A 22979-nucleotide genomic window follows, 5' to 3' on the forward strand; every position below is an offset into this window, starting at 1 on the left:
GGGTGGGAAGTTCAAGGGGGATATTAGAGGAAGGTTTTTTACTCAGAGAGTGGTTGGTGTGTGGAATGCACTGCCTGAGTCAGTGGTGGAGGCAGATAACACTAGTGAAGTTTAAGAGACTACTAGACAGGTATATGGAGGAATTTAAGGTGGGGGGTTATATGGGAGGCAGGGTTTAAGGGTCGGCACAACATCGTGGGCCAAAGGGCCTGTACTGTGCTGTACTATTCTATGTTCTATGTATGTGAGAATGCTGTTCTTGGAATACAGTTCAGCATTCAACACTGTAGTTCCATCCAGGCTCTCCAAGAAGCTCAGAGACCTTGGCCTTGATCCTGCCATGTGCAGCTAGGTCCTGGACTTCGTGTCAGATCACCAGTAGGTGTAAGAGTGGTCTCCCTCACCTCCAATCCCTGACTTTCAATACAGGAGCTCCTTAACCCCTCCATTACTCCCTGTATACCCAGGACTGTATTGCCACCCACAGCTCCAATCTGCTAATTCAATTTGCTAATGACACTACATTGATTGGCCTTATCTCAAACAATAACCAAGTTGCCTACAGGGAAGAAGTCATTTCTCTGACACGGTATTGTCAAGAAAACAACCTCTCTCTCACTGTTGCAAAAACAAAGGAGCTGGTTGTGGATTACAGGAGGAATGAAGACAGCTAACCCCTATTGACATCAATGAATCTGGGGTTGAAAGGGTAAACAGTTTCGAGTTCTTTGGCATCCACATCACCGAGGACCTCACGTGGTCTGTACACACCAGCTGTGTGGTGGAAAAGGCACAGCAGTGCCTCCTTCATCTCAGACGGTTGAGGAAGTTTGGTACGGGCCCTCAAATCTTAAAAACTTTCTACAGGAGCACGATTGAGAGCATCACTGGCTGCATCACTGCCTGGTATGGGAACTGTACCTCCCTTAATCGCAGGACTCTGCAGAGAGTGGTGTGGACAGCCCAGTGCATCTGTAGTTGTGAACTTCCCATGATTCAGGACATCTACAAGAACAAGTGTGTAAAAAGTATCATTGGGGACCCAAGTCATCCCAAGCACAATCTGTTCCAGCTACCAACTGGGAAGCAGTACCGCAGCCAGGAGCAACAGGCTCTGGGATAGCTTCTTCCACCAGGCCATCAGACTGATGAACACACGCTGATTTGAGTGTACTCTGTATTACATTGACTGTTCTGTTTATTATAAATTATTTAAAATTACTATGATTGCACATGGCACATTTAGATGGAGATGTAACATAAAGATTTTTACTCATGTATATGAAGGATGTAAGAAATAAGTGAATTCAATTCGATAGTCAGAGGCTTTTTGTCAGGGCTGAAATGACCAACACGAGAGGACACAGTTTTAAGGTGCTTGGAAGTAGGTACGGAGGACTTGTCAGGGGCAAGATTTTTACGCAGAGGGTCATGAGTACGTGGAATTGGCTGCTGGTGACAGCTGTGGAGGGGTATACAATAGGGTCTTTTAAGAGACTCCTGGATAGATACATGGAGCTTAGAAAAATAGAGGGCTATGGGTAGCCCTAGATAATTTCTAAAATAAGTACATGTTCAGCGTGGCGTCGTGGGCTGAAGGGCCTGTATTGTGCTGTAGGTAGAGGACGCAAAGGTCAAGGCTCCAGCAATATTATCTCTTACCTCTCTCAATAACTGGGGTATATCCCATCAGGCCTTTGGAAGTTATCCGCCTTAACGTTCTTTAAGAGACCCCACACTACCTACTTCCTTATTTTGAAATCTCCTGGTAAATTGGCCTGCTCCACACTGATCTCCCTATCTTCCATGAACATCTCCCTGGTAAATACTGATGCAAAGTACTCATTTAGGACCTCATTCACATCTTTTGCTTCTCTAAGCACATCATCCCTCCTTTATCCTCGAGAGGTTTTACCAGCTCCCTAATTACTCTCTTGCTCTTGACGTATATATAGAATGCCTTGTGATTTTCTTTAAATCTTCTTGCCACAGATTTTTCATGACCCCTCTTGGTTTTCCTAACTCCTTTCTTGAGTTTTTTTTAATCTGGCTTCTTTGTAATCCTCAAGAGCTTAAACCCTTTTCTCTTTCTTAAATAAAATCGCCACCTCTCTCAACATCCAAGGTTCATACTTCCTGAGGGTTCAGCGGCAACTTGCTCAGGTTATTGTCCATGTGGTGGGCAGAATTACAAATAGCAAATCTTGCTGCAGCTTGAGAGTGGTAGAAGACAGGTTTTTAATTTTAATGAGTGTGTTTTTGCTACAGTTCACAGGAAGCAACACATAAGCTTAGGGTCTTAAAATTATGGTCTCTTTTTGTTATGCAGGTAACACTATATAATACGGATCAAGATGGAAGTGATAGTCCTCGCAGCAGCCTTAACAACAGCCTGTCTGACACGAGTTTAGCGTCCGTCAACCTGAATAATGTCGGCTCTGTCCACAATTATGCACAGGCAAGCTTAACCTTTTGTTTTAAATAGCTGTTGCATGTTATTATTGAATATAATTATATATCTAAAGTATTCTGTCATGCCCAAACAGTGGGGGAAGAATTGGAATAATATAACAACTCTTACATTCAAAGTGTGAAATAGGTTAATGCAATCTGACACTTAGAATATGAATATATGTGGAACTCACTGCCACATGCAGTGCTTGAGGCAAAAGGTGTTGATGCATTTTAGGAAAAGCTCATAGGTAAGTAAAGTGAAAAGGAATAGTACAGTGATTTGATAAGGTGTAATACAATACCATGAGATTTGAGTGGAACAATAACACCTGCACAGGTTAGTTGAACTAAATGACATGTTTTTGTTCTCTAAATGTCAGAGAATTTTAAGATTTTTCAGAAGTTTACAGTGTGCTTTGATATTCAATTTCAAATGAATGATGAATAACTTAATTTATAAAAGGAGCTAAAACAATTAGTGTATTTAAAATGTTTAAACTTATTTACTGCAATCAGATCTATAATGAAAAGTATGAATACTGATGAGGCAAGTTACCTCTTATCAAAATCAAATTTTAGAAGTAACTTCACGAGCAGTATGTAGTCCTTTTTCCCAAGGTTAGTGGCATAATCAGTTATGCAGTTATTTTTAATGAAGTGGCTTGTAACATGGGTAAATATTCTCTGATGCTAGAATATGCCCTATGTTTGGGTGGTCTGGTTGGTTGCAAGATGTATTTAATTTCACAGATACCCACCACCCCTTCTATCTCATTCCTATCTATAGTTGTGCAAAATGAAAGTTTTTGATTGGTTTACTGCTTCCTAATCTCTGCATTGAAGAAATGGATTTTATCCATCTGTCCAGGTGACAACTCGAGCAGATTCAGTCCCCCAGAGCCTAACACCACAACATCAGCAGCAGCAACAACAGCAGCAGCAGCAGCAACAGTACAGTATGCCCGAGAGGGACACTAAACCACCCTTCTCAGAATACAACTTTGAAGATCTGAGTGCCTCCTTCCGTAGCCTTTACAAATCAGTCTTTGAGCAGTCTCTCAGCCAGCAGGGTGAGTATGGATTCTGTCATGTGTGATTCACAAGTTCTGTATTAAAATGCACCACAGTAGCGTAGGGATTAGTGCAGTGTTATTACAGCTCGGGCGTTGGAGTTTGGAGTTCAATTCTGGGTCCTCCCTTTTCCTCCCACATTCCAAAGACTTATTTGTTAGTAGGTCAATTGGTCATTATAAATTGTCATGTGTTTAGGCAAGGGTTAACTAAGCGGTTACTCAGCGATGTGACTTGTTGAGCTGGAAGAGCCTGTGCTACACTACACATCTCAATGAAAGATCCTCATACTATTTACGTTGCTTTGACGGTTTTATCTATGACAAATTCTGTTGACATCAGTAATTGGAAACCTTCTAACTCTTTAATACGATTATTCAGTATCTTTTTTGTGTTGAAATGCCATTTTTGATATTTTGCTATTATTACAACATCTTTACAAGCATTTGGAAAGAGAGATAGTTATTGTTCCATTCTCAATGATCTGGAATGTGGTTTGGCACTGGGAGAGCTCACCTGGGTTTGTTAAAATCTGTATCCAAGTTCAGGGTCTTCCATTCTATCCATGGCAGTTTTGCTTGTGGGATTTATTTGTGTCTTGTCGCACACTTAACTGATATTGTTTGAAAATCAACCTAGGATATTTCTGGAACTCCTACAGTTGTCAAAACCTGATTCAGTGCTGCCTTCCTTCCTACAAAGAAATGTATATACTACGGGACAGGATGGTATTAATAGAATCATTCGGTAGAACTAGTCCATGGGCACTTTTTCTTGGCAGTAGGCCATGGTGACAAGATTGCAATCAGAAATTAACTATGCAAAACTACAGTTATAAATGTGCTTTTGAGAAGATGAACTATGACTCTACAATTATCCAATAAATTGAAATTAGTCATTTGTTAGAATAATATTGTTATGCCATTTATCCTTTCCTCTAACATTCATCATCCAATATGTTTCCCAACTCAAACTCATTGATTCCCAGGACCCTTAATCTTGTGAACATTGTGAACACATTTAAAATATATACCTGGATTACAGCTTATCTTTTTTCAGCTTGAAATGTCATGCGTGATGGATCTTGGCTGATAGTTAATTGTTATGAATACAGTAAAATAGGGGGTGATTCTTTTTTTTTAAATACATGATGATTTTTAAACAAAAATACATGACTATTATATTGCACCTTATTCTAGGGATGATCAACCTGCCTTCGGAGACTTCACAGCCAACCCATACATCATGTTCCTACCAGCATTCTCCCAACAGTACTGTTAGCACCCATCCGCACAGTGGACAGAACAGCCTGTCCAACAGCCATGCAAGCAGCCTTGGAGGCGGTGGGGGAGGGCCACAAGTGCAAATGCCGCAACATCAGATCCATCCACAACACGCTCATCACCAACACCATCAGCATCAACATCCACAGCATCAGCCAAACCAGCAACATCATCAGCAGCAGCAGCACCATCATCATCATCAACAGCAACAGCACATGGCCTGTAATATCGGTGAGTCTACTTTTCTCGCCTTTGCACTATAATTTCCGAATAATAATCATTGTGTCTTTTAGGATATGGGGTAAAGAATGGGAAAGCATTGTGAATCTTCCCAACTTTTTGCTTGCTCAACCTACAGCTAAAAATAGCATTAAATATGCAGTTACTCAGGAAGACTTCCTGGAAAAGAATAAATGAAGCTTGATTGTTCTCTGCCAAAGAAGCAAGTGTAATTTTTGTGAAATCCTCATACCTTGTTCCTTCTCCATCTTCCTCTTAACCTTTTGTCTCTTTCTTTACCCACTATCCTGCTACTGAAGTCTTAACTAGAATGTGGCTCACTTGATAGCTTCCTTTGACATCAGAAAACCTGCATTCAGTCCCACTCTTGAGACTGGAAAGGCAGGCTGATGCTCCATTTGCAGTAACTCGCCATCTTTCAGGAAAGATTAATTAAAGCTCTGTCTACCCTCTTGAGTGAATATATTAAAAAAATACTGCAGTGCATCATTTTTTTTTTGGAAAAATCTAGTTTCCTTGGTGTTCCTTCAACATTGCTGTAAAAATAAATGTTTCTTCCTATCATTAAGGACAGAATAGCAAGACATAGATAGAAGTGGTTCCAGCAGACAGACACTATATGGATTCAGGAAAGGCAGGTCCTGTTTGGCAAAGCTATTAGAGTTCTTTGAGCACAGTGGATAGAGAAGAACAGGGTGGATGTTTTATACTTGTATTTCCAGAGGTGTTTCATAAGGTGCCGCATCAGTCTTGTCCTTAAGATAAAGAGGCATCTTTAGATGGAGTTGTGAATGGATAGAGGATTGGTTAACCAACAGAAGGCAGAGAGGTGGGGTAAATGGGCATTTCTTCCATTGAAAATCAGGATGAGCAGAGTGCCGCAGGGGTCAGTGCTCAGCCCACAGCTGTTCATGATGTTCAATAGCCACTTGGAAGAAGGGACTGAGTGTAGTGCATCTGAATTTATTGATGACACTAAATTGAGTGGAAAAGCACAAGTCTGCAAAGAAGTGTATAGATAAGTGTCTAGCAAGGGTCTGGCAGATGGAATACATTGTAGGTAATTGTGAGGTCATCCACTTTGGAAGGAAAAAGAGAAGATATTTAAATAGTAAAAGATTGTAATTGTGCAAAGGGGCTTGGGAGTGCTTGCGCCTGAATTTTGAAAGATTATTTGCCTGGTGCAACAGGTTATCAAGAAGGCAAATGGAATGTTGGCCTTCATTGCTCGAGGGTTTGAATTTAAGAGCTGGGAAGTTGTGCTGCAACTGTATAGAGTACTGGTGAGGCCACATATGGAGTACTGTGTTCAATTCTGCTCTCTTTACTCGAGGTATACATCTGGTTTTGGAAGCGGTGCAGAGGAGTTTCACCAACTTGATTGTGGAGAAAAGGGAATTGTGAGAGAAATTGACTCACCTGGATTATCCTCTCTGGATTTCAGAAGAACGTGAGGAGATCTTATAGAAACATTAAAAAATATGAAAAGGATAGGGAAGATACAGTCAGGGAAGCTGTTTCCACTGGTAGGTGAGATTAGAACAAGGGGGCATAGCCTGAAGATTCAGTGGCTTAGATTAGGATGGAGGTGAGGTGGAACTGCTTCTCCCAGAGAGTGGTGAATCTGGAATTCTCCACCCAAGGAAGCATTAGAGGCTATATCATTATATATATTTTTAGACACAGTTAGATTTTTTACATAGTAGAGGAATTAAGGGTGAAAGGGAAAAGACAGGTATGTAGAGCTAAGTTGACATCCAGGGCAGCCAGAAGCTTATTGAATGGCAGAATAGGCTCAAATGGCTGATGGTCTACTCCTGCTCCTATTCTTTTGTTCTTATGGTTATTGCCACATAACTGAGCGGTTTTTCTGTGGGTCAGTTAGTTGCTGTGTTTCTAACAACAATGATTAAACTTCTAAGTTATTACTTTGTATTTAAGCTACTTTGGAATGTGAAAGTTGACATCTAAGATTTGCCTGTTACTTGATGGTGCTGATCCTAATTTTCTAGCACTCCCTTGCATAGATTATTTGAAACTCAGCACAAAATAGGAAGGGGATGTATTGTGTTGGAGGTGGGTGAATGAATCCTGTGACCTTTCCATCTTTATGGTTTATCGTCATACAAGCTTAAATCTCTGGCCACAATCAATCAGGAACACTGTAGCACAGTATAGTCTGTTCACCTCACTTGTTCCAACCCTTCAACCTACTCCAAGATCAATCTTGCCATTCTTTCATACTTAGCCCTCCATTTTTCTATCATCCTTTTGCCTATCTAAAAATTTATTAAATATTTTCTGCACCATCTCCAGAGCATATGGAACCTAAAATAGTACAGCAGAGTTATAGGTCCTTTGACCCACAATGTTGTGCCAGCCTTTTAATCTTCTCTCAGGTCAAAACAACTCTTCCCTCCTACATAGCCCTCCATTTTTCTATCATCCATATGTCACAATTGATCTGCAGATGCTGAAAAACACGAGAAACTGCCGATACTGGAAATTTTGAGCAACACACAAGATTTCTGTGTGCATTGGACAAAGTAAGGAGGAGTCGGGAAGCCCCACTCAGAGGGGCTTATCCTTGGAGAGGTGTCGAAGGTGGTAACTTGTACTTCCATCCTCAGTTTTTATGCTGTGAACTGTAAAAATGTGTACCCTTCCCCACCTCTTCCATTTATGTACGACATAGTCTTCATTTCCTTTTTCTCCCTCTCAGGGCATGCAGGGTTTAGCACCTTGAGGAAGTCTGATGTCTTGGCCCTCTTTCAGGTGTGGATGTAAGCCTTGGAGCACTTGATAAGCTTATTTGAATTGGTGTTAAAATTGACATCGATATCATTGTTAATCAGACCACTGAACTTAGTTATGTACCATTTACTAAATTGTGACTTAGTCAGCTGGTGAATAATGGTCTTTACTCCTTTTATATATATCCACAACTTAGCAAATTTCTTTCAGAATAATCACATCTGAATTACTTCATAAAACACTTCAATTCAATTTTTGTGATAAATGATCTATAGGTTTGGTTCTGCTCTCTGAAGTGAATATTACTTTAGGCCTTATTACAACCAGGTACATCTGCTGAAGATCATAAATAAAGAAGGCCCCTAATATGAAAGACTTTAATACTTCTCTACAAATGTTGAAGTATTAACCAAGTAAGTCACCTTGTTTTTTTAGTATTTGAAATGAGAGCAGAAGAGGTCAGTAAGCGTGCTGTTCAGAAAGATCATTACTGGTGATCGACTTTAAGACAACTTTCCATTCTGATTGTTACATCCCTGATTCCTTTATTAAATATACATTACATTCAGCCTTGGTTAAATGCAGCAAAGGAGTATATTTGCAGCAGTCTTTAGCAGATAATTCCAGAAACTTACAGCCCCCTGAGTACAGAAATTTCCTCATTGCTGCTGAATGACGACCCCTTATCTGGGAGCACTGCCCCTCAAACTTAGACTTGCCAGCTAGAGGAGTCGACCTCTCAACATTCACCAATCAATCTCCGATTCTTATGTACTTCAACAGAGTGACTTTTCAGTCCTTTAAGCTCTGTGGAATATAGGCTTCACTGTTTTTTCAGAACTAGTGCTTTATTAGAGTCACACAACCGGTAACAATGGGTGCAAGACATTCTTGACTTCATTGAATTCTTAATTTCAAAGATGAAGTGCAAACACTTCTTGCAAGTGTTGGTAGCAGGGTTTCTCTATGATTCCAGATGCTTAAGTGCTTTCAGTGTTCAGTAAAGAGTTTAATCCTGTTTTCATGACCTATTCCCCCCTTTTCCTTCTGTTTTCCTCCAGTAAGACTGTACCACATTGGTAATCCAATAGAGTCAAAACCCATTTTAGTTACTTTCATTCAGTTATGGACCAGTTATGGTTGCTGCATTATCACCTCCATTTTCCACTTCATTTGTCTAGCTTACTAATTACTGATAGCCAGTCATATACAGGGGAACTTGAAATTGATTTCCTTTGATATTTAATGCAGGGTTCTCACTTTCCATGTAGGTTTGTGGTCTTGTCACCAGGGCTCATTACTTGGGCATTTCTGTCTTAACCTAGGCCTCCAGTTATCTCTTATTAACATAGTTGCAGCCCTCTGGCTGCCAATGAGGCCTTTGAGATGATATTGGATGCTGTGTGTGATGTATATAAGTGACCTGGATGAAAATGTAGATGGGTAGGTTAGTACGTTTGTGGATAATACCAAGATTGGCGTGATATAGATCAGTTACAGATATAGGCTGAGAAATGGCAGGTGGAGTTTAACCCAGATAAATGTGAGGGCAAATGCAAGGAGACAGTAAACTATTAAGGGCAAGACCTTTAACAGTGTTGCTGAGCAGAGCTATCTGGGGGTCCAAGTTCATAGCTCCATGGAAGTGACCACACAGATTGATAGGATGGTTAAGAAGGCTTGTGGAATGTTGGCTTTTATAAATTGAGGCATTGAAATGAGTCAAGAAGTTATGTTGCAACTTTATAAAATTCTGGTTAGGGCACATCTTTACATGTTTACATGCATGCAGTTCTAGTCGCCCACTACAGGAAGGATGTTGAGGCTTTGGAGAAGTGCAGAAGAGGTTTACTAGGATGCTGACTGGTTTAGAGGACGTGTGCTATCATGTGAGGCTGGACAACTTGGGTTGTTTTCTTTGGAGTAGTGGAGGCTGAGGAGAGATCAGATAGAGGTTTATAACATTATGAGAGGCATAGATTGAGTAAACAGGGAGTATTTTTTTCCCAGGGTGGAAACATCCAATACCAGAGACCATACAGTATTAGACCAAATGTCTAATAACTGTGTCAGTTATTTCATGTCCTATTAAAGCACTGCGCAGTAGCAGCAAGGATTCCTAACCTTTGCCCTCCAGTTGTTTTGCAGTTATTAAGTAACTGCATGCTTCTTTCATGTTGAGCATTCTGCTGACACTGAAGGCATTGTACCATAATCAACATAGAATTTATTTATTGATTTAGTGACACAGCGTGGAATAGGTCCTTCCTGCCCTTCGAGCCAAACTGCCCCAGCAACCCCACAGCCTGATTTTATCCTAGCCTAATTGCAGGACAATTTACAATGACCAATTAATCTACATGGTACATCTTTGGACTGTCAGAGAAAACTGGAGTACCCAGGGAACACCCTTACATTCCATGGGGAGGACAGACTACACTGAAATTAAACAGAATGATACTGGAATTTAACTCCAAACTCTGGAATGCCCCAAGTTATAATAGAATCGTGCTAACTGCTGCACTACCATGGAGTGCCAAAATGCGTATGCACATCAACCAAAACACCCACTGGTACAATACAATATTTCTGCATTTCAAATTTGAGTTCTGCCTTAGGAGTGCTTGTTATGCTGAATGAATTTCTGGTTGCTTGTCCGTCATTAGTTTGGGAGAAATGAACTATTTTAAGGTTTGAATTTAACAACATTATGGATTCATTGGACGATAAAGTCATGACCTTGATATAAATTTATTTGCCATATTTTGCTGAGATAAAATAACCTTTGGCAAGAAGAGGTGACATAATAGCAATTTCTGAAATTCTGAATATATTACAGCTACTAGGCTGAGGAGTATATCAACTGACTTGGAAGTATGTATCTGAAAGTTGTTGATTGAAACTCCACTCTCGGGCAGAATTTCGACAATTATTTCAGTCCAACACCAATTTGCGTTGGATTAATTGGAATTGAGGTGTTTCTGATAGTGTTAAGAAGCTTCATCTTGTTTACATAGGGTAGATTTTTCAAAATTGCTTGGGACTCTATGGTAGAATTGGAGTTTGTTTAATATGGCCAATGTTGTTCATAGGATAAATATTATGAAAAAAATTTGTTCATTCTACAGTTGCAAGAAAAAGTTTGTGATCCCTTTGCAATTACCTAGTTTTCTGCATTAATTACTCCTAAAATGTGGTCTGATCTTCATCCAACTCACAATAATAGATAAACAATCTGCCTAAACTAATAATACACAAACAATTGTACTTTTCATGTCTTTATTGAACACATTGTTTGATCATTCCCGGTTCAGGCTGGAAAAACTATATGAACCCTTTTGTTTAATAACTGGTAGAACCCCCTTTAGCAGCAATAACCTCCACCAAACATTTCCTGTATCTGCTGATCAGACTTGCACAACAGTGAGGAGGAATTTTAGACCATTCCTCCATACAAAATTGTCTCAGTTCATCAATATTTCTGCGATACCCTGGAAATATTGGAACTTACTACTAAGCTTCAGGTGACAGTCTACTACCCTGACATTCTCCTAAAATGTCTTGATACAATTTTGAATCCATTGTTCTCTCAACAATTGCAAGCTGTCCAGGTCCTGAGGCAGCCAAGCAGCCCTAAACCATGATGCTCTTTCCACGTGCTTCACAGTTGGTATAGGGTTTGGTGTTGGTGTGCAGTGCCCTTTTTCCTCCAAACATAGCGATGTGCATTTCTGCCAAAAGTTCAACTTTTGTCTCCTCTGTCCACAGGACATTTTCCCAGAAGCATTGTGGAACATCAAGGTTGTCTTTTGTAAACTTGAGATGTGCAGTAATGTGATTCTGGAGAGCAGTGGTTTCTTCCATGGTGTCCTTCCATGAGCACCATTCTTGTTCAGTGATTTTATTATAGTGAATACACAAACAGACTTTAGCGAGTTCAAGAGATTTCTGCAGGTCTTTTGCTGTTACCCTTGGGTTCTTTTTCAGTTCCTTCAGCATTGCATGTTTTGCTCTTTGCAGGACGCTCACTCCTTAGGGAGAGTAGCAACGGTACTGAATTTCCTCCATTTGTAGAATATTTCTCTTGTTGTGGACTGATAAACACTCAGGTCTTTAGAAATGCTTGTGTAGCTTTTTCCAGCTTCACGCATCTCTACAGTTCTTCAGAGGTCTCCTGAAAGTTGTTTCAATTGAGGCGTGGTGCACATAAACATATCTTTCCTGAGAAGAGCAGGGTCTGTCAGACTGTGTGTCTTTTTTAAAGGGCAGGGCACCTCTACAACCCACACCTCCAATTTCATCTCATTGATTGGAACATCCGGCTCTAAATAGCTTTTGTAGACGGCATTACCCCAGAGATCCACATAGTTTTTTGAACTTAGACTGTGATTGTTTAAATGGTGTACTCAGTTTGATGAGTACAATTTTTTGTGTTATTAATTTAGGCAGATTGTGTTTGTCTATTATTGTGACTTAAATGAAGATGAGACCACATGATATGAGTAACTAATGCGGAAAACAACGTAATTACAAAGGGTTCACAAACTTTTACTTGCAACTGTATATTGGTATTTATGGAAGCTAATGCCAGTGTTGTTTGCACATTGTCTGAAGAACACAGTGTTACATATCAGAAAGTAAGTGTTCAGATGAGATGTTTTTTGGGTTGTTTTGCAAAAGCTGTCCGAGTGGTTTTAATACAGATTTTATATTTGGTAATGCATGTAGGATACACTGGACATCTCACTATCAGCTTGTCAATAGAGCAGTTACACACTAAAGTTGCATTCAGATGTACAGAATAGAAAGGAAATACATTTGATTATGTATTTGAAACGAAAAGAAACATTCTGGAAATGTAGTTAACCTTTCAGGTTGGAAACATTTAACAGCTGACACTGTTATTTGCTAAGCATTCTATCAATGTTCTGTCTTTGTATTTGAACTGTAATGTGGTTGTATCAATATTTACTTATGTTTTCATCAACATTTATTCATTGTAAATTGCTGTCAACATTATCCATTCAATTTTTCTCTAAATTGCCACAGTGTCAGGCTTTTGTCACCAGATGGTTCTAGTAGTCAGATAGCGCATATAAAAAAACACTTTGAACTCCCCTTTACACTTATGCAGTAACCCCATCTTTTTTTCTCCCCTCCTTCATTCCTGTCCACTAACCAATACACCAGTGGTGATTTACCATTAATCTGTCAACCCAGATGTCTTTGGGATTTGGGATGAAACTTACACAATCACAGGGAAAGTTTCAAAGGAGAAATGCTAAAAGGGAACATGAGGAACTTCTTCACTCGGAGGGTAGTGAGAGTGTGGAACAAGCTGCCAGTGGAAGTGGTGGATGGGGTTTCAGTTTCAACATGTGAGAGAAATTTGAATAGGTACACAGATGGGGAAGGTATGGAGGGCTCTGGTCCCGGTACAGGTTGACAGCATGAAAATGAGAAATCAGACAAGAAGTTGGGGGAAGGGGAAGAAGAAGTACAAGGTGATGGTTGAAACCAGGAGAAGGGGAGGGATGAAGTAAAAAGCTGGGAAGTTGATTGGTGAAAGAGATACAGGGCCATTCGCACTGCAACATGTCAGTCTGTGGCCTCCTCTACTGCCGTGATGGGGCCACACTCAAGGTGGAGCAGCAATACCTTGTATTCCATCTGGATAGCCTCTAGCCTGATGGCATGAACATTGATTTCTCAATCTTCCGGTATTCCCCACTTTCCACCATTCCTTTTTCTCTCTCTCTCACCTTGTCTCCTCACCTGCTCATCACTTCCTTCTGGTGCTCCTCCACATTCCCTTCTACTCTCTCCTATCAGATTCCCCCTTCTCCAGCCCTTTATCTCTTTCATCAATCAACTTCCCAGCTCTTTACTTCACCCCTCCCCTTCTCCTGGTTTCACCTATCACCTAACATTTTGTACTACTTCCTTCTCTTTCCCTACCTTCTTGCTCTGGCTTCTCATCTTTTTTTTCCAGTCCTGATGAAGGGTCTCGGGCCGAAACATTGACTGTTTATGCTTTTCCATAGATGCTGCCTGGCTTGCTGAGTTCCTGCTGCAGCATTTTGTGTGTGTTGCTTGCAGTTTCTAACTAGTGTCAGTTGTGTGCATGTCATGTGGCTGTTAGACACTACACCATGCTTAGAGTGAGCAGTTTTTAAATAGTGTCAGTTGCGTGTGTTTATGTTCAAAAAGCAGTGATTTTTGTCACTGATAGTTGTCAAAAAATGTATTAAGACATTTTCTGCCTGGGGCCAGCTGGTGGCGCAACGACATCGGCACCAGACCCGGGAGCGGAGGTTCCCGGGTTCAAAGCCAGTCGGGTGCACTCCTGAGTATGTTTTCCATCCGTGCCAGGTTGAGTGTTGAGATCGCAACTCGACCTCGTAAAATAAAGGGAAAAATACTGCGAAATGTCTGTGTGAGGAGTGGCGAGCCACACAATCTCTCTCTCGCTCCGCGCCTTGTAAAAAACCATTGTTACGTACCCCGTAACTGGGTTGCCAAACCAGCAGAAATGGATCACTCAGTTGGAGTCTGGATTACTAGAACGAAGAAAGTTTTATTAAAGAAACAAGCAACACAGTACTCTAATCAAAAGGATAATGAATGCAACAGTTCAGCAATGATAAACATACATGTACACAGAATTCAGATAACAGGAGCAATCAAGCTCTATCGCTGTCTAGGGGTAAATGACCAGTTTCAAAGTGACGCAAAGTTCAGTTCAGTTCGCAGTAATCGCTGCCGTGGGAGATGGACAGTGTGGGGGAAGGAGAGAGAGCAAAACGAATGAATATTCAAAACAGCTTCCACACACAGACCTTCGCAGTCAGCTTTCGGGCGAGTCCTTTGTGATGTCATCCGAGGTCACTGACCGTGACCCCTCCGTTTCCAGATACGACCGTTTCTCTGCGCTGAACCTGGCACCCAGGCAAGGGTGGACACACACCGGGTCCCGCCGATCATGCCTTTCCACCCTGTGCGTTTATGGCCCGATACTTCCCACCGACTTGTGAGAGGCGCACCGCTTCCAGGGTCTCGTTACCTCGGGTGTCGTGTGTGTTGCCTTAGCGAACCTGTCCCTTTTTATCCCCCTGCTGGGGTATCGCCTGTCCATCACTTCAAACAGTTCAGCGTTCAAAGGGGGAGCCGCTCTTGACAGTTCTCCTTCCCCTTCATTACACATCTCAAAATGCTGCTCCATTGTTTACCTTATCTCTCTCTCTCCTGAAGACAGGTGGCAGACCAACTGCTGATCACACAGGACAGCTAACATCTTATCTATGTGTATTCTTGTCACACCATGAAAAAGACATCATCACGGACGCGCAGACGCACACGCAGGCACACGCCAAAAAAAAAGGAAGTCATTTCTGCCCGCTGTGCTTTCAAGCATTCAGGCTTGAAGATGCCAGAAATGGCCGGGAGTGAAATGATTTCACTACTTCAGTAAGAACTACAAAGAATTTGAAGACATAGGCAGTCATCTTGAATGTTACAATGAAAATGAAGATTTGGTGGATGCAATCATTAATAGTATTGTTTGAAGGTGGTTCATTATCTGCAGTAGGTGCCTGCACAGATTTTGTTCATTTAATGTCAATTAAAAGAACATGACAGTGTACACTGGATTAATTCCTCCATCGAAAACTATTAGGAACTAATACACAGTTTTATAGTGCTGCAGTAGTTTTGGTAGTATTCTAATTTATTTTGTATTTCATTGAAATGCATAATTTGTTACTCAGTTAAATGGTTTTATACCTTTTTCCATGAAATTTTGGCTAATTGGGCAGCTACTTAATTGGGCCAAAATGTAATGATTCCTATGTATCCCAGTTAGTCAGAATCCACTGTACTGCAGTCGACTGTATTGACTCCCAGAAGTTCTGAAGTTTATGGGTTAAACAAAATATGTTGAGTCACATTTGAGATATCTTAAAGTAAAAGACATAGGTTTAGATAAGGTTTTGGAAGCTTAAAAGGTATTTGAGGAAGAAAAATTTCACCCAGAGGGAGGGTATTTTGAAATCTAGAATGACTGCTTGAGTAGATGGTGAAGGCAGGTATTCTCACCTTTACGTAGTATTTAGAGAAGCATCTGAATTGCTGAGATAAGGGAGCTATGGACTAATTTCTTTTAAATGGGATGAGTATAGATGAGTCATTGACGATCATTGGCACGTGGCTAAGTGGTTAAGGCGTCGGTCTAGTGATCTGAAGGTCGCTAGTTCGAGCTTCAGCTGAGGCAGCTTGTTGTGTCCATGAGCAAGGCACTTAACCACACATTGCTGTGCAACGACACTGGTGCCAAGCTGTATCGACCCTAGTGTCCTTCCCTTGGACAACTTCGGTGGCATGGAGAGGGGAGACTTGCAGCCTGGGCAACTGCCGGTCTTCCATACAACCTTGCCCAGGCCTGCATCCTGGAAACCTTCCAAGGCGCAAATCCATGGTCTCACGAGACTAATGGATGCCTATAGATAATCGTGTACATATGATAGAATGAAGCCCCTGTTTCAGTGTTCTGTGACTATATTATTATGTATTAATTAAACTTTCTTTAATGCGTTGAGTACTATGGTTTCTTTTGAAATAATTAATACTTTTGATAAAAATTAATTGTATATCAACAGATTGGTCATTAAACAGTCTGAACCTTCACAAGATGATTTGATTTCAGTGATTAACTGGATTATGTGCACATCTGGGATTAACATTTTGCTGGCTAAATGATAATTATATAGGTTTTTCAATGTGACTCCATCTTTGGTAACATCTAGGGCCAAAATAGCCCTATGCTTTAAGATCAGAACTTGAAAAGCTTGATAACTACATGGTCGTAATTAAGCTGAGATTGAAAATGATAAAATTTCACTTCAGTCTCTTTTGAATGTTTATAACAAGTTTTTCTAGTGAGTCAGTAAAGTATTCTTACTGCTGATGGAAGAAACAAACTTTAATTGGTATACTGAAATTCTTGTAGTTCTAAAGTGTATGATTAAGAGTTGATTTTGAAATACAGCAACTGTTGTTAAACAGTTGTTTTGTACTTACTATGGTCTCACAAAAATGTGTATTGATTTGTTATTTTGTTGGTATTGTCTGGGGAAAAATCCAATTTAGTATATGCTCAAATCTGTACTGTCTTTGTCAACCAATTACATAAAGCTGATACTGCAATAATAGAAAGAGAATGGCTTAAATTTTCACAGCAATGCTACTAATCATATTTGTCATGATCCCTGTTCTAATGCTCTTTGTTGATGGATTTATGGCTGTTATAGGCATTCCTTCTGATTGGTGCATGAATCTGGACACTCTGAAGGAGAGTTTCCGTATTGCTAGCAGTTTCAACTGGTCTGATGTGGATCTTTCCCAGTTCCAAGGTAAGTCATTGGTAATGTGGAGCTGGCTGTCTAACCATGGGCCATTTGGAGCTGTCCAAGGTGCAGGTTCTTCCTGTAAGCAGAAGTATCAAAATGAAGACCTGGCATTTTAAAAATATATGAAATCCAAAAGGTCTGTAAATCACTTAGACCTAAGCAATGTTATAATTAGCACTTATATTTAGGACACATTCTTTTTTTGCTGTGGGTGGTTAAGGCATAGCTGTTTCTGCTATAATACAAAATTTGAGAGCAATATCAATGAGCTACAGGGCAGAAATATTTTGTGGTAAAGTCTCATTCATGAGTGCAATCTCTTGCAAGTATGCATTTGGTTGTGGTCTCATTCAGGTTCTGAAATTATTGACTTATTCTGCTTGTCAAGACAACCACACTTCCAAAAACCAACCTGATCCTGTGCACACAAATTTGGCTGATAGTCGCCTTCCTCAATGTGTGTAAACTGAATTAGGGATGAGCATTTTTCATTTTATTAATTATTTTGTTTTGTTAAACCTTTTATTTATGTTGCTATAGTTTTTTTTAATATACCTGCTTTACCTATCAGGCTGTGGACCCATTGGTTCTTTAGCCTCTTGTTTCCCTGGATTTTCTCCTTAACGCTCTGTCGTGCATTTTATCCGCAGGTCTGATGGAGAGTATGAAACAGGCGGATCTCAATAACTGGTCACTCGATCCTGTTCAGTTTGCGGACTTGTGCTCTTCCCTAAACCAGTTCTTCACACAAACTGGTCTGATCCAGTCACAAGGGAACATGCAGCCCTCCGTTTGTCACAGCACAATGCATACGCAGAAACCAAACCAGCACATCAGTACAGGTATAGACTCCAAAATGTAGAGCTAGTTACAGCTTTTAATTACTCAATAAGGTTTTCACATGGTGAAGCTATAAAGATGATTAATCCTTTGTTTGTTAGGCCATGGCAATTCAGTAAATTGTTGTTCAGAGTTCAGCCCAGCAGTAAAATGCGAAGCAGGCCACTTTTGTTTTAAATTTATGTTCACTTTTTAATGTTTTAGTTTTTTTGGAAGGGCAAGGTAAGCAGCCATCAATTTTGTGCAAAGGATAGGAGTTTGGTTTTATCTGCCTCTGAATATCACCCATTGCAAAATATACTGCATCCTTGAAACCAAATTGGCAGGGCTGTCAGTTGAAACACTATGCCCTAGGCAGCCTTTAACAACCTGAGCAAGATGCTTTTGTTCTTAGAAGGAATGAAAAGGATGTGTGGGGGAAACTGAAGCAAACTTTCAATAAAATTAACCAGATTTTCAGCTTGGTTTCTAATGCTTTGCCTTTGCAGTTTTAGTGAAGCAACAAAATTGAAAACCAAAGTATGCTGCACGTTGCATTACTTGTTAACAACATGCTTTGCAATTCAGCTGAACCCACTGATGCCTTCCCTTACTCTCTAACTTCTAACCTACAATTTATGTTTACAGCATTCTGTTATCCAAGTTTAGCAGCTACAGACCATACCTGTCCTTTGAAATTAACTGTTTCTATTTTAATGTTTAACAGCTTTTCTGCTTTTTGTGCTTCCGTTTACCAATATTCTTTTATTTTTTTTGCAGGTTCCTCCAATATCCCACTGTTAGTTTTGCTTCCTATTGTTGACCATTTTGTTGTCCCTTACAGTTCATCTGTCCTATACTAGATCAGACTCTTTGATTTGCAGCTGTTTTGTGGCTTTCCCTCTCCACAGTCCATTGCTTTCTAATTACATTTGACAGCTTTTCTGCTTTCTGTTTACTCCTGACAGCTTTCAGTTGCAGGCTGCAGCTGTTTTTTCCCCTTTGTCTATTAACTATTTGTGGCTATGACTATTATTTCCTATGCTGTTCTAAACTGTCAATTAATGGTGTCGTAGAGCAATGCAGTAGGGTTAACCTGTCCACCTGATAAAAGCTTAAGGATCCACTGCCTATATGGAATTCAAACCCAGCATGTTGAAGTTAGTAATTTCAGTGGCTCTTTTGATTAGTACCTGTGTCATGTAAACCAGAAAATTCCAGTTTAGTTCCCTATGGTGGTTTTAGCCAGTAGTAGGACACTATAATTACTCTCAGCATACTGCAGTTACAGAAATGAAATTCTTTTATGATGTTAGAGAAACCTCGCACTGCAATTGACTGCAGTAACCATTTGAGCTGCTCAGTGTGCAGTGTGAGGACAGAATTCGGTGTGGATGTGGTTTAGTTGAATTGTTAATTGCCCCACATGATGAAAGAAAAAGGTGGTTCATTTCTTTTGGTGTCTTTGCTTTGCACCCAAGAGGCACTTGGCTTAATTTGAGACCTAAGCATCGGCAAGATGTGTGAATAGTTTTCCTTCTCTGTTGGGAAATGTTGGTCATTGCTTTAGACTTGGCCATAGTGTAATTGCTCAGACAAGATTTTGTGTTGAATATCACATTTGATTTTTATTATGTTACCTTACAATAGAGCAGAAGACCATTCATTCATTTGAGTCTGTGTTGGCTTTTAAGTTCATCTATTGCATTCCTTAACTTCCCCGTAAGCTATTCTCTCACATATCCCTTCTGATTCTTCTGTTATCCACCCTACAGTAAGACCAATTGGTTACTGTGAATCATTGCAATTTTGGTATGAAACCTGTGTGGTGACAGAAAATGAGCAAAAAATTAACACAGCTCTGACAGCACAGAAGGTGAGCATTGAAGTTAGATTTCTGTAGCTGTGAAACAGCTGCACTACCTGCAGTGCTATTGCACACTTGCCATCACTCAGCCCATTGTCTACTTTTCTGAAACAAAACTTTTGTTATTTCAGAATCAAAAAGTGCACCCTTTCCATGACTGATAGTTTCTCAATTAGGTCTGAGAAGCAAAATTGCCATGAGCTTAACAGCTAATATTTAAATAACTACTTATGAAAAAACTATAATATGTCTGTATACAATAGTGTGTGCATTAGTAGGCAAATGTGCAATTTAACATTCTGTTTCACTATTGGGATGACTCCACCAACACCATGCACACACACACCCTCTCACCCTCTCACCCTCTCACCCACTTACCCTCTCACCCTCTCACCCTCTCTCTCACTCTCTGAATGACTTTCTCAACAGTCCCTTGTTTTCAGATATTTTTGGATTATTAGGGGTTTCATCATTATCTTATTATTGCTTTTTCACATAGCAGTGTAAACAAGAAATAGCATATGAGCAGGAATGAGCTATTTAGCTGACCTTTATTAACGACCTGGATGTGGGGGTAGAAGGGTGGGTTGGCATGTTTGCAGACTACACAAAGGTTGGTGGTGTAGATAGTGTAGAGGATTGTCAAAGATTGCAGAGAGACATTGATAGGATGCAAGAGTGGGCTGAGAAGTGGCAGATGGAGTTCAACCCGGAGAAGTGTGAGGTGGTACACTTTGGAAGGACAAACTCCAAGGTAGAGTAAAAGGTAAATGGCAGGATACTTGGTAGTGTGGAGGAGCAGAGGGATCTCGGGGTACATGTCCACAGATCCCTGAAAGTTGCCTCACAGGTGGATAGGGTAGTTAAGAAAGCTTATGGGGTGTTAGCTTTCATAAGTCGAGGGATAGAGTTTAAGAGTTGCGATGTAATGATGCAGCTCTATAAAACTCTGGTTAGGCCACACTTGGAGTACTGTGTCCAGTTCTGGTCACCTCACTATAGGATGGGTGTGGAAGCATTGGAAAGGGTACAGAGGAGATTTACCAGGATGCTGCCTGGTTTAGAAAGTATGCATTATGATCAGAGATTAAGGGAGCTAGGGCTTTACTCTTTGGAGAGAAGGAGGATGAGAGGAGACATGATAGAGGTGTACAAGATAATAAGAGGAATAGATAGAGTGGATAGCCAGCGCCTCTTCCCCAGGGCACCACTGCTCAATACAAGAGGACATGGCTTTAAGGTAAGGGGTGGGAAGTTCAAGGGGGATATTAGAGGAAGGTTTTTTACTCAGAGAGTGGTTGGTATGTGGAATGCACTGCCTGAGTCAGTGGTGGAGGCAGATACACTTGTGAAGTTTAAGAGACTACTAGACAGGTATATGGAGGAATTTAAGGTGGAGGCTTATATGGGAGGCAGGGTTTGAGGGTCGGCACAACATTGTGGGCGGAAGGGCCTGTACTGTGCTGTACTATTCTATGTTTAACTTTTGCCATTTTCCCTGCAAAAATCCCTATCACTTGATTCACCTACTATCTAAAAATCGATCAGTCTGTCTTGAAAATATTCGGTTACTGAACCTCCTCAGTCCTGCTGTGTCGAGAATTGCAAAGGTTCACTGCTCTCCAGAGAAGAAATTTCGTCCCACCCTCAATTCAGAATAACCATACCCTTATTTTGGGACTGTGACCTCTAGTTCTTAACACCTCTGCCTGGGCGTGCGGGGGAAGGAATTGGGGAATCATCAACTGTATCTTTCAAGCCCACTTACAATTTTGTACGTTTCAGTGAGTCGCTTATAATTTGAATAAATGGTACGGGCTTGATCTGCTTAATCTCTTCATGATTCAATCTGTTGAATCTTTGCCACACTCCCTATCTTGCCAGGGAGACAAAGACAGTGGATAATATTCCGGCGTAATCTTGCCAGCCTTTGTGTTATTTTTTTTAGGAAATATTAGGGAAAAATTATATCACCCTATTCCCAAAATTAGTGACACGAAAATAACTTCAGAAAAAAAAACTTAATATAATACTCGATTTGAATTGACGAAGAATATTTCTTTAATCTTGTTCCAAAAGAAAATTTTGTCTTAAATTAAAATGTGATTGCTGCTGGGATATGGATTGCTTCCTTTGTTTTCCACACTTGGATATACCAGCAGATTAAGAGCGGAGTAAAGCATTATTCACACTGAGGGGCTTGCCTTCATCGCTATGATGTTCTTTAGTTTGTAATGACTTTGAGAGGCATAGTCATGTGTTTGAGTAGTTTTGGCGCTTGAGACTGAGTTGAATCAACCTATCAACCTTGAGATGTTGATCTACTGGTAAGGTCACATTTAATCACAGGCCCAAAGGTTTAAATGCAGTCCCTTTCATGTGTTTTATTGATTTGGTTCTTAATCCAAATTTGAGATCAACATGCAGATGACAGAAATAAGCAAGAAAATGTGTTGAGATTAATCCGGTACCTCAGTGGGACATAAAACTAACATTTTTCATCTTCAAATTTTGTGTAATGTTGAAAAAAAGCAGATGGATCTACTTGAGCATTAAGGAGTTTGCATTAGCCTCCCCAAACAAAGCAGCCAGCAAGAAAAAAATATAGTCACTACCTAACCTGTTTTACAGATGAGAAATGCTGTAGTTGACTTAAAAATGACACCCATGTCTTCAGTTCTGTTTTCTTAGATTGCTTTTCTTTTAGGGATCAGGCCTTGTATATATTCATTTGGATCTGACATTGATGCTGGATCTGGTTGTTTCAGGTTGTTGGTGTTTTTTTATTTCTAATAAAGTGGTGATTTCTCACTGCTGCACCACTTTCTCACACAGGAAGCTTGTACATTGACTCCAGACAAAACCTTCCTGCTTCAATGATGGGGCCCCCAGGGTACCCCCATCTCCCACCTCTCAGTACCCCAGGACCAGCCATGACAGGTAATTGCCCCATATTAACTGCTTATCCCTGGGATAATTACCCTATTGTTTTCTCCTCTTCTTTCTCTCCCCCTTTGACCTGCATGTTGTATGCATGTCTGGGATCCTGGGTGCATCTTACTTGCATGTGTCTCATGAAGACAAATG

General features: G+C 40.4%; 1 protein-coding gene across 1 annotated transcript in view; it reads left to right on the plus strand.

Moving 5' to 3' along the window:
• The window catches only part of foxj3 (forkhead box J3), a 170736-nt gene that overhangs the window by 115929 nt on the left and 31828 nt on the right, over positions 1 to 22979 (plus strand). Inside the window, exons 7-12 of the mRNA XM_063033295.1 lie at positions 2330 to 2458; positions 3323 to 3524; positions 4725 to 5039; positions 17108 to 17209; positions 17857 to 18048; positions 22728 to 22832. Of these exons, the coding sequence (XP_062889365.1) occupies positions 2330 to 2458; positions 3323 to 3524; positions 4725 to 5039; positions 17108 to 17209; positions 17857 to 18048; positions 22728 to 22832 (1045 nt within the window). The remainder of the gene's footprint in view (positions 1 to 2329; positions 2459 to 3322; positions 3525 to 4724; positions 5040 to 17107; positions 17210 to 17856; positions 18049 to 22727; positions 22833 to 22979) is intronic.

The sequence above is a fragment of the Mobula hypostoma genome, chromosome 25 (genome assembly GCF_963921235.1).
Source record: "Mobula hypostoma chromosome 25, sMobHyp1.1, whole genome shotgun sequence".
Taxonomy (NCBI): Eukaryota; Metazoa; Chordata; class Chondrichthyes; order Myliobatiformes; family Myliobatidae; genus Mobula; species Mobula hypostoma.